Source organism: Mycteria americana, chromosome 3 (assembly GCF_035582795.1).
Source record: "Mycteria americana isolate JAX WOST 10 ecotype Jacksonville Zoo and Gardens chromosome 3, USCA_MyAme_1.0, whole genome shotgun sequence".
NCBI lineage: Eukaryota > Metazoa > Chordata > Aves > Ciconiiformes > Ciconiidae > Mycteria > Mycteria americana.
In genome coordinates, this window is record NC_134367.1 from 25,475,481 (window position 1) to 25,488,490 (window position 13,010).

The window sequence follows — 13,010 nt, forward strand, 5'->3', positions numbered from 1 at the left end:
AGTTGACCAGTCACAATGAGTTTCATTTAAATTTCATCTCAATGTAAACATTGCACCAATTCAGAGTATTCTGAAAGTGAACAAAATTGCTCAGGCAGGAATCTTAGATATCACTCTAAAAATTAGATTTGGGAAAATATTCTCACTTTATTATGTAATGCAAGATCAATAAGCAGAATTGTTGGGAAGCTTTCTTTTTCTTTCCCTTTATTTTTTCTATTTTTTTTTATAAACATGGATAAATGATGGGATCAGGACATCTTTTTCTCCTCCTTAAATATATAAAATCTTATTTGTCTGAACCTCAGAGGCTGAGAAGAAATTACATCAGAGAATTACTTGCTACCTCAGAAAGTATGGATAACACCAAAAACATCAATTTCTCTTTGCTAGATGTTTTTAAAATATCAGCTCTGAGTCTCTGTATTTAGTTTATCTTACTCTCTAGTGAATCATAAACTCTTCTTCCTTTCTCCAATTATCTATTCTAAGAATACCTTCTTGATTGTATATTCTTCACCAAAGTATTTCTCCAATAACGTTTCTTAAATCTGGAACCTGATTAATTATTACTCGATCCTTTTGGACCTTTCTGACATATGATCTCTTTTACTGGTTTGTCTTCTTTATTTATTCTTTATTTTCGCTCCAGTAATTGGGTATCTTTTTAATGATAACTTATTACATGTTCTTCTCTTCACAGCTATTTTCATCGTGAGAAAAAGCTTACCATTGTAATATCACTAATCCAATTTGTATTCCTAATGTTAGCTTCATAAAAATCTAGAATCAACTAGGGATTCTCAAAATTACTGAGAATTGAGAACCTAATTATACAAAGTTCATTTAGAAGTAGTCACATATCATAAATCAGCTATTAGTGGAGTTACTGCAGAGAATGAAATTAACTTTCAAAATGTTTCAGACTTGTACTGCACAATATTTCAACCTCAAGATAAAGAAGGCAAATGTTTTGAGTAATACTATTATGGTAGCCACGACTGGGATAACAGAGACCTTTTTAATTCTTGGGACAAAAACCAGAAGAACAGAATTTAGGTGGGCCATTGATTCTCCCTGTCAATTTTGTAAGCCACCTATACAATTTTTTTTTAGAAACTCATGGTAAACTTCTTGGTTAGCTTTTAGCAGCAGCAAAGTCCATGGCTGCTCTTACTTACCATATAGAAAAACAGGACTAAGTTTTAATAATTACATCTTATTTTCAGAATTTGCCTTTGAACTTTGGGGGCTGGGGGAGGCTGTTTTCTATCTTGGGGGGGCTGTTTTCTATCTTTTTCTGTTTGGAAGTTGCCATATTTTAACACATCAAAAAATAATAGTTTATTGAAAGGAAACAGGAAAAAAAAGGATAAAGCAAATGTCAAATTATCTAACAGTCAAATTGACAGTCAAATTATCTAAACTTTCTATAAATGCCATTGACTTCACCTTTGATTTCTCTTCAGAGCTCATTCTAAGCCATCCATGAATCTGCAGTACAGTTCAGCTCCACCACCCTCTGCATGGCTATACTTTAAAGAGAGAACCTCTGAAACTGAGTAGCAGCCAGAGAAACAAAACAGCAGATACAAGAGTCAATGCTGTCTACATCTTCCTGGAGGCTTAGTAATTCACTAGGAATTTTTCTAGCAGAAACATCATTTGTACAGTTAGACAATGTATAAATTACTGGACACCAGCTTTTTAATGCTTCTGAAAATATTAAGCAACAAAATTGCAGAAAATAGTAATTTGCGAGCAACAGCAAAGCTAGGGAAACATACCATGGAGAAGAAGGTTATTATGATTTTTTAGTATATAAACCATGTAGCTTTATTTAACTCTGCTATATTGTCTTGCGCGGATGCCATGAAATTAGTTTACGATGAAAAGAAAGAAGAATACCATCTGGAAACAAAACTAACAAAAGACGCTTTCATGGAAAAGACCAAGGTTCTCAGAGAAATAATAGGGGAACATTTCTTGCTTGAAGACATAGTGAATGGAAAAGGCTACCTCATGGCATATGTTCCAGACTGATAAAATGAAATAAAACAAGGAATGCCTAAAATCCCTCATCAAATCCACATTCCACATGAACTCTAAAAATCCACTGAGGCAATGGCTCAGCTCACATAAATCATTAACTATTAAATAACTTTTCTGTTATGGTTCTCATTTCCTGACAGAAGGTACACAGAATTCTTTGGATTTCATTTAAGTTCTACATGGGGTTTAGGACTGCGCTTGAGATTTTATTAATAGCTTAAATTCACAGACTTACAAATGATGAACAAAATTTCAGTCTTGTTAGAGATATTTGTATGCAGTGAACACTGCCAAAATGGGCAGTATCTGCAATAATGGAACAAATATTTAGAAGACACTGATGACACAATGAACTTATGACTTGTATATTTTTCTGAACCCTGTTTACTACCTCTTAGTAGAAGGACAAAAAAAAAAAATCATCTAAGATCAGACCACTGAAAGGTTAGAAAATTTTTGTTTTCTTCCTGTTTTCAAAGCACTAGTAAAAGACATCTTCATCACATACTGATTGAAATCGAATACAAACAACAGGCATGACCCAAATCTCTGTTGTTTTTTTGATTATTAACTCTTGTATTTGTTTTGGAGCACAGAAATGTATATAATATTTCTTTGCTGTGAGGAATTACATTATAAGACACTTCAGTCACCAGAAACTTTTACAAATTATTGCAGAAGACAACAACCACCCTTTGTTGCTCATCCACACGGGTACAATAATACTGCCAAGGGAGAGTTTTAGCAGTAAAGAGTGTCCACAGGGCTTGGGATTAGGGTGAAAAGCACAGGAGACCAGAGGGGTTCTCCTTAATGCAAGGGGAAAAGCTCAGGCAGGAGCATCTGATTCCTGCACAACACTTCACTAAGCAGCTGGTATGGGGCAACAGGGCTTTGACTTCTTTGAACACAGGATCCTCTTCAAGGAATGAGGGCAGCAGGGGAGACATGGGATCTGCCTGGCTGAACAGGGCAACAGGTTTCCTGACCTAGTGAGGAGAGCTCTAAACTAAGTTTGTCAGGGATGCAGGCCAAAACCTACAGGTAAGTGGGAGAACAGGCCCAGGGAAGAACACATGGAACAGGGCAATGAATGTTTCTCTCCCTCCCCCTCAGAAAGCAACATGACTGGAAGCCAGTTGAAGTGCCTGTACACAAAAATGTGCTGCATGAGAAGCAAACTGGACAAACTGGAAGTGCATGTATAGTCACATGCTGTGGTGTCATCGAGATTACAGACTTAGTGGGACAGCTCACCTGACTGGAGGGCTGCAATGGATAGACACAGGCTCTTAGGAAAAGCAGGAAGAAAAGGGGAGGCTGCACCCTACACAAAGTAGGATCTTGAATGCACAGAGCTCTGCTGCACAACAGGCAACAAGCTCACTGAGCTCCTGCAGGCTAGAATGAAAAGGGGAAGCCAAGAGGGAGGTCATTATGGTGAATATCTGCTACAGACCACCCGATCAAGAAGTGGTCAAAACCTTTAAACTACTAGAAGTTTCACAGCCATAGGCTCTGGTTCTCATGGGAAACTTTAACCATTCCAACATCTGTGTGGATGGCAGCACAGCAGAGGGCAAGCAATCCATTAGATTTCTGAGTCCACTGGGAAGAATTTTTTTAATGCATGCGCTGGACAGGCCAACTAGGTGTAGGAACAAAGAACCATTCAAATAAGTGATAGTCAACAGCAGCTGTGGTTACAATAACCATGAGCTGAAGATCCTGAGGGAAGTGTGGAAGGCAAGTAGTAGAATAAATTCCTTGGACTTCAGCAGAGTAGATTTCAACTTACTTGTGAAGTGGAAGACAGGCTCTCATGGGCTCCTGAAGGCCTAAGGGGCCCAGGAGAGCTTGTTTGACTTCAAGGGCAGCTTCCTCAAAGCTCAAGAATGATGCATCTGTTTATGTACATAAATGTGTGGGCGTAGCAGGATGCTGGTGGGGCTGAACAGGAAATTCCTGACTGAGGTGTTTTAACTGAAATGCAAAAAAAAAACCCCACACCAGTGTACAAAATGTGAAAGCAGGGACAAGCTACTTGAAAGGAATATAGAAATATTGCTCAGGAATGCAGGGATAGAAGGAGGAAGGCTGAAGCTCAGATGGAGTGAAACTGGTGAGGAATGTGAGGAGCAGGTATATCAACAACAAAAGGAAAATGAAGGACATGGTGGGCTGCTGTTCAGTAGGGTAAGTGACCTTGTGATGAAGACATGGAAGAAGGCTGAGGCACTCAATGTCTCCTTTCCTTCTCTCTTCTTTAGCAAAGGCTGCCCTCAGGCCTCTCAATTCTCAATAAAATGGAGAAGTTTTGGGAAGAAAAGTAGTAGTCACAGCACAGGAGAAACAATACAGGGAACTACAGAAGTAAACAGGGTATGTGCAATTTCATGGTACTTAACAGTACACACCTAAGGGTTCTTAGTGTGCCACAGTGTGAGGCTGCTCTGTATCGTCTTCGAAAGCTTGTGACAATCAAGGGTGATTCCCAGTGACTGGAAAAAAGATAATTTTTCATTTCTCATTTTCAAAAAAAGCAAGGATCCTAGCAACTGTGTATCTGTCAAGTTCACCTCAGACCTCCAGAACATTATGGAGGAAGTGTTTATGAAAACCATTCCCAAGCACAAAGAGACGAACAGGAACAGCCAGCTTTTGCCAATGAAAATCATTCTTGGCTATCTGACTGCTTTTTTTGATGAAAGGATTTAGCTTGATGTTAACAAAGTTTTCACAACACAGTTCCCCAACTATATCCTTGTGGTGAAATTGAGGGCATATGGACTGGGACTATTATGTGAGTGAAAAACTGTCTGGACTATCAGGCTCAGACAGCAGAGGCCAATTGTTTAAAGTCAAGCTAGTGGTCAGTGACTTGCAGTATTCCCCAGGGATTCAAACTGCAGCTGAATTTATGTAATATCTTCACCATGTGTCTGGAGTATGGGATTGAATGCACCCTAACAAGGTTTGCAGATGGCACCCTGAAGGGCAGGACTGCCACTGAGACTGGCTTTGATGACAGGCTTTGACAAGCTGTAAGGATGACAGGAATCTCATGAAATTCCAAAACAGAAATGCAAAGTCCTATACCTGGAACAGGATCATCCCATGCAAAAAAATATTTGCTAGGTGGCAGCTCTGACAAAATGACCTGAGGTCCTGGAGAAACACAAGCTGAGTCAGTGGTGCACTTTTGGAGCATTGAAGGCTTACCTCATATTGTGTTGCATGAACAAGAACATAGCCAGTAGCTAAAGAGAGAGAGAGTTAAAGAGAGTTAATCTACTGACACTCAGGAGACCCCATCTGGAATGCTGTGTCCACCCTAGGGTCCCCCAATACATAAGAGACACTGTCATTGACAGACTAGAACAAGTCCAGAGAAGGGCCACTAAGATGGTCAAGAAGCTGAAGAACATGACGTATGAGACTAGAGAATGAGGAGAATGGATTTTTCAGCCTGGACAAGAGGAGGCTATGAGAAAATATAACTGCACTAGTTTAGGAAAGATGGAGCCAGAATCTTTTCATAGGTCCACAAGAGGAGAAGAGGAAATGGACATAATCTGTAAAAATATAATTCAAATTGAACATGAGAATGAGGGCAGCTAGACACTAGAATAGGTTTCCAAAGAGGCTTTAGAATCTCCATCCATGGAGATATTAAAATCTCAACTGGGAAAAGCCCTAAGCAACTTGACCTAACTTTGAAGTTATCCATGCTTTGAGCAGGAGTTGGACTCAAAGGGATTGGACCAGAAGTCCCTTTCAAAGATTATATGGTTATTCATTATATGGTTGAAGCTTCTTCCTGGCAGAAAGTTTCCAAAAGCAGAAACTGGCAAAAGCATTCGCCAGGTCCTGCCATCAAATTGCTATAGCTATCCCCCATGTAAATGAAAAGGAAAAAAGGCCAGTAGATAACATCTACCTCTGAATGTGAACTCTGGACAGTCATTGCTTCTGGATTGTGATTACAGTCTTAAATGGCACAGATTTTTAGACTGTACATTAGTCCATTTACATTTAGAAAGTAAAAAAAACCCGTCAAAATAAATTTATTTAATCTGCTGGTTGAATATTGTCTTAATATTTTAAAGATAATTCATGTCTTCATTTTTACCTCTGCAAAAAGGAACTGGAAAATCCCATGATGCACCGTTTCCAGGACTCACAATACATGTCAACATGGCATGGCCTTCTAGGATGTAACCAGAGATACAGCTATATCGGATTTTATCTCCAATGTTGAATCTTGTTCCATGAAGCACTCCTTTAGGTATTTCTCCTGGGTTGCCACAAGTATGACTAGGTAATACTGTCAAAAGAAAGAAGGAGAAATGTTACAGTTAAAATCTGCAGAACGAAGTAATAAATACTTGTAAAACAATTGTGATTAAATAATTGGTCATATTATTATTTTTTAAAAGAGTATTCCTTATAAAAATAAGGTGAAATTAGGCTATAGAATGTACTTTCACAAAAGATTTCAGTTTTACTTGCGAAGCTAATTTCAAATTCAGTTCTTGGTTTAACAGTCCTTTAGTGAAGTTCTTCACAGATCTGTTTTCAAACAGAATATCCTATAGATCTTTCTGTTTCTCCCAAAACTCTGAATGAAGTAAAAGAAGTTTTTATTTAATTCTTTTTTGTAAATATTGCAAAAATATTCATACAACATCATGATGGATCCAGGCAGTAGAAGGCACTTGATGTACAGTTTTCATTTTAGTTGATAGAATAGCAATTTAAAAGAATCCAATAATTAACTGGTCTCTGACAGAAAATTAGTCTAAAGTATATTTAAAAAGTTTGATTTTCTGTTTATTTTCAAATTACTTCAGGTTCTAGAAAATAAATTAAGTCAATCTTTGTTAATAGAAACAGAAAATATAAAGGGAACAATGACTAAGTAGTGACATTGGGCTGATATGAATGGACATACTTATTTTCTTTTTATTGCAGAAAGTTACTAGCATTTGTAAGCATTAGTTATTTGGAAGAGATTGTCTTAACTAGTTATCAGCCTGAAGATGATACTCCTCCACCTAGGAAAAGCAAAAGTGTGTGTTGGGGAGGAGGAAAATGAAATTGTTTTTGTTCTCAATCTCATTTGAAAGTTATTAATGGCATGCCATTCCTTCATTGAAGTAGTACAAATTAAAATTATTTAATTTCCTTTAGAGCAGAACAAATAAGTGCAGAAAGCTGAAATATGAACAGAGCACAAAAGATAAATGTGTTCATCAAAGAAATGGTGGTCTGAAAAGCTCACATTTAATTCAGGTATTGTTTCAGAAACTGCATGTTTCATGGGCAAATTCTTTCACCCCATACTTCTCTCTTTCCTTACTTTACCCATCTGCAGAATAAACATAACCATGCTAACCTCACTAACCTGCATGTTGAGAGGATTAATTACTCAATACATGCACATCCTCAGAGTGTTGTAAAGCATTATATCAATATATCAATGCTAATTAAGGCCCATTATACCATGTAAGTTCAATTATTGAATGCACACCCTTAATTCATTACTCAAACAGTTAGTCACACTGGCATTTAAATGATCATAATTACACTTAAGTTACAACCCAAATTATATAGCAAAATTTTGAAAAGGCCAAAAAACATAAAGCTAAAAAAATTAAGAGAGAGAACACTTTCACTCACAACATCCTTTTATGAGAAAAATCCCTAAATCTTCTATAAATATTAACAAAGCAACAAAAGCCACATAACACTCTAATGAATGATGAGTTAGATGAATGTTCAATGTTCTACCAATGTTGCAGATCAGAGATATAAGATTTCTGTGCATTACAGGAGATGCTTAAGGTTGCTGAGTGAGTAGCTACCAAAGCTAGAAGCAAACAATATGATACCCAACTTCTTTTGTGTTGTTTCAGCAGCCTTAATAGAATAGCATATTTATTTGGTTGTGCTCATTCACATTGGAAAGAGAGTCAGTGTTTGATTCACATATATGAGAATAAATACATATAAAATAAACTAAAGAAAGTGATTTTAAGAAATCGGAATAATTGGAATAAAATAAAGATACTAATTTACATTCCAAAAATTTGTCAACAATGACCCCATTATATGCTACAGCATATATTGTGATATGCTATTATATGTTTTATAGCACTATTAAAAATTCTACCTCTCTCTTGGCAAATTTTCCCCTTTTTGCTGCTTTAGTCATGGTAGGTTAATACAGGTAATTTTGCAAGACAAGTCAAACAAATAAAAATTTGTTACATGCTTTGACACAGGAGAATACCTGCATTTGAAACAAGAATCTCTCTTTATGTTGTTTCGAAATCAAAACATTTTTACAAAACACTGTAATATGAAGTAGTTTCATCATAAGATCTGGTGTATACAGCAATATTTATACAATCAAAAACTCAGCATTTATTTTTATGAGTGGGTGTGCTATCTGGAAAAAAATGTGTTATTCAAAGATACTATGATTTCTGATAAACTGCATTCCCAAGGAAAACACATCACATCAAATCTACACTGCCATATACATGACAACTAGCACCGGCTAACTCTTGAAAGTGTATTGCAGCAAATCAGTCTTCTATCTGTGTAAAGAAGGTCTCCCACAATATGTTGTTTTTCTGCCTCTTATTACCACTACATCTGTCAAGAACCCCATAAAAAAAATGGGACTTGGCATCCTGAAACAGGCATGCATTTTACCGCAGCTTCCTAAAAACCAGTAAAAGATGAGTGATCTGAGAATGACAGCCATGTTCAATAATACATGTAACAGTTCACAGGATTTCACCACTTGTCAAGATCAAGCATTCAACTACCTTATTTATGTGCTTTTCTAAAACTTTGATTGAAGTATATTGTCAAGATCAAGCATTCAACTACCTTATTTATGTGCTTTTCTAAAACTTTGATTGAAGTATATTGAGGTAGCTGCACAATTTCATCTGCGCAGACTTTACTGCTTCTAGTCTAGACCTAAGATGAATTATCCTCTGAAGGTTCCTAACAGTAGCCAAAATAGTTTAATCTTTGGATTATGAGAGTTCTAGCTGACCAAAGATATCATATGCAAAGGTTATATATGCCCATCAAGCTTTAACTTCATTGCCAACTCTTCAGTAAAAGACCCATATTTTTCTGTAGTGTTACTGAGGTCTACTGTCAATAGGATTGAGAATCTGCAGTCACTTCCTGGAGGAAGCTCGTAGAATCACCAGTGTCACAGCATCTTTCATTATCAAGATGCTTGATTCATGAAGTAATTTGATGTTCACTGTATATTGAGAACAATTATAAACTATACTACACAGAAGCACTGAAGGTAATGGATTTTTTATATTGACCTAACATTAGAGTGTTCTCAGATAGCATACTTTATCTCATTTTTCTTCACTCAAGTCCTTCCCAGGTCTGAAAAAAAAATATTACAGTGTTTGGAAAGGAACCTCTTTAGTCTTAGCAATTTAAAAGCAAAAATATGTGCAGTGGGATAGGCAAGCAGATCCATCTGCTAAGATTTCTTCCTCAAGAGTCTATCTTCATCATTATGACAGACATAAGAACCTGTTTGGACTTCACTTCCTAGCACAGATCAACCTGGAACACTGTGCAGTGAGATTAATTCATGAAATTAAAGCTAAAAGATAGGCCTTGATCATTTGTTACCTGTATCTTCCTAGACAGTAGAACTGTTTGATAAATGCACGTGATCAAAATCCATAATGCAATTTATTAATTAGATAACATGCCAAAGGTTTTAACTCCTTATTTAAACTAACTATGCACATGTTATATACATATTTTTTTTAGAAAAGTATTCAAAACATCATAATCTATATGCTAAAACATAACACTAATATTCATTATCAGACAGCGGCAAAAGGCTATACCACAGCAGGACTGTAAAACATTGTAGAGAAATGGCACCATTTTTTATTATATAGGAATAATGAATTAAAGGTTGTTAAATAAACTCATATTTAACAAATTATTCATTCTCAGATGGCCTGTATCAGGTTATTTATTTACAAAGCCTTTTCAATACTCTTTCTGAAGCTAAACTTCATATTTGATGACTGATGTCATCTACCTGGACTTGTGCAAAGCATTTGATGTTGTCCCAGACAACACCCTTGTCTCTAAATTGGAAAAACATGGATTTGAGGGATGGACCACTCAGTGGATAAGGAATTGGTTGGATGGTCACACTCAAAGAGTTGCGGTCAACGGCTCGATGTCCAAGTGGAGACTAGTGATAAGTGGTGTTCTTCAGGGGTCGGTATCATGACTGGAGATGTTTAATATATTTGTCAGCAACATGGACAGTAGGATTGAGTGCACCCTCAGCAAGTTTGACAACAACACCAAGCTGTGTGGTGTGGTCAACACGCTGGAGGGAAGGGATGCCATCCAGAGGGACCTTGACAGGCTTGAGAGGTGGGCCCATGCAAACCTCATGAAGTTCAACAAGGCCAACTGCAAGGTCCTGCATGTGGGACAGGGCAATCCCAAGCACAGGTACAGGCTGGGTGGAGAATGGATTGAGAGCAGCCCTGAGGAGAAGGACCTGAGGGTGTTGGTTGATGAGAAGCTCAACATGATCCGGCAATGTGCGTTCGCAGTCCAGAAGGCCAACCGTATCCTGGGCTGCATCAAAAGAAGTGTGGCCAGCAGGTCGAGGGAGGTGATTCTGCCCCTCTACTCCGCTCTCATGAGACCCCACCTGGAGTACTGCGTTCAGCTCTGGAGCCCCCAACATAACAAGGACATGGACCTGTTGGAGCGGGTCCAGAGGAGGGCCACAAAGATGATCAGAAGGCTGGAGCACCTCTCCTGTGAAGACAGGCTGAGAGAGTTGGGGTTGTTCAGGCTGGAGAAGAGAAGGGTCCAGGGAGACCTTATAGCAGCCTTCTAGTACCTGAAGGGCACCTACAAGAAAGCTGGAGAGGGCCTTTTTACAAGGACATGTAGTGATAGGACAAGGGGTAATGGTTTTAAACTGAAAGAGGGTAGATTTAGATGAGATATAAGGAAGAAATTCTTCACTCTGAGGGTGGTGAGGCACTGGAACAGCTTGCCCAGAGAAGCTGTGGATGCCCCATCCCTGGAAGTACTCAATACCAGGTTGGATGAGGCTTTGAGCAACCTGGTCTAGTGGAAGGTGACCATGCCCATGGCAGGGGACTTTGTAACTCGAAGATCTTTAAAGTCCCTTCCAACCCAAACCATTCTACGATTCTATGATTTATTTGTCACACAGGCCACTTGAAAGCATATTCACAGCACCTTAAACATAGTAATCCTTTGCTCTCACTTATGGAGAGTTTCTTCCATTTCTTCCATTCTTCCATTCTTCCATATTAGATTTCATAATCTACCCTTTTCTGATTTATTGTAATAGAGAAATCACCTAAAATTAGACAGCAGTGGTTAATAATGAAAAAACAAAATATAAATGGTAGATGTCATTGAACTGAATAAACTTTTGAATGACTATTTTATTCCACCTAAGTTTTCTTGCTATGGTCATCACACTAGAAGGCAAAAGTCTTTAAATACCCAATAAGCAATGCCTATATGTTTTTCTCATATTTACTTGAAAGCCATCATGAAATTGTGACAACTACTGGCAATGTAATGTCCTGTTTTGGTAAGGGTTTTTTTGTGCTTTGGTTTAAAAGTTCAAGTTAAAAAAAGATACTTCCTAATAAATTCTGAAGGTTTTGAGGTCCTGGCAGCCCATGCCCTATTAATTTTTACATGAATAAGGCATCTACATTTGAAATTAATTATAAAACTATGAATATTAACTTCCCAACCTTTGCTGAAAGTACTATTCAGAGGTTCAATCTGACAATGATTTCAGGAGAACATAATGGATTTTTTGTTTTCCTCAGATGTCATGATCATAAACTAGATTGAAAAGATCACCTAGAGGCCTTAATAGGAGAAATCTCACATTGCTTATGTCAGTTAAAGATAACAATTTCACCCTTCTGTGAATCAGTTGCTCAGCTTTTATAGGCCAGTGACACACACGGTAGTCAGAACTTGACTGCAACAATTCAGAAAGCAGCTTAATTCAAATTAAGAAAAATAAGAATGGGAAAGAAAGAAAGGAAGGAGCAAGGTGCATGTTTTTCCTTCATTTATTCTGATAGCTTTACAAGACTTTACAAGGATATATGTTATTTGTTCTTTTTCCTGTTCTTCCTGAAACATCTGGAAAAGTTTTCCGGGTTGCACCTAAGTTCAGCCAAATGCAAACTTCCCTATTTTTCCGTGTTCCATAGTCTCCCTATTCAGTCCCTATGTGTTTCCTAACATTACTTTCTTATATTGGGGGCCACAGGCAAAACCACACACAAAGGAAAAAGCATAAGTTAGGAGGAAGTCAGAGAGTCCCTTGATATGGTTGACAGCTTTGGAATTACAACACTGGGAGGAATTTCAGAAGCTCTGTGGAGAAAATCAGGGTTACAGAAAATTTCAGGACATATGTCAAGATGTTTAATAGCTGTGATGCACAGCCCATGATACCCTGTCTACATGGCTATGGTAAGTGGTGTACTTTCTGGTCTCGTGCATAAATAGAAGATATACATACAACTGTATTTCCAGAGTCACAGAAGAAGGAAATATTTTTTGAGGAGTGTAATAACTATACTCATTATGAAAACAGAACAAAATATGCTAACAAATAGGAGAGGAAAAAATGCTAGATTTTCTTGCAAGAATGGCACTGAAATTAAAATCTCTGCTCCAACTCAGAAAAGCAGCTTCATTTGAAAAGGAACTCAGGGGAAAAAAAAATTAATAGCCTTTCAATCTACCAAACTAAAAGTGCTGTACTGAACAAAAGATGGACTTAGAAAGATGCTTATATGTATATACATGTAAAAGTATTTTCTTTAATAAATCTGTTCTGGAAATAATGT

The 13,010-nt window shown here is 37.5% G+C and overlaps 1 protein-coding gene across 1 annotated transcript in view; it reads right to left on the minus strand.

Annotated features, from left to right (window-relative positions):
• The window catches only part of CSMD1 (CUB and Sushi multiple domains 1), a 1,314,206-nt gene that overhangs the window by 701,684 nt on the left and 599,512 nt on the right, over positions 1-13,010 (minus strand). Inside the window, exon 4 of the mRNA XM_075498045.1 lies at positions 6,185-6,379. Coding sequence (XP_075354160.1) covers positions 6,185-6,379 — 195 coding nt within the window. The remainder of the gene's footprint in view (positions 1-6,184; positions 6,380-13,010) is intronic.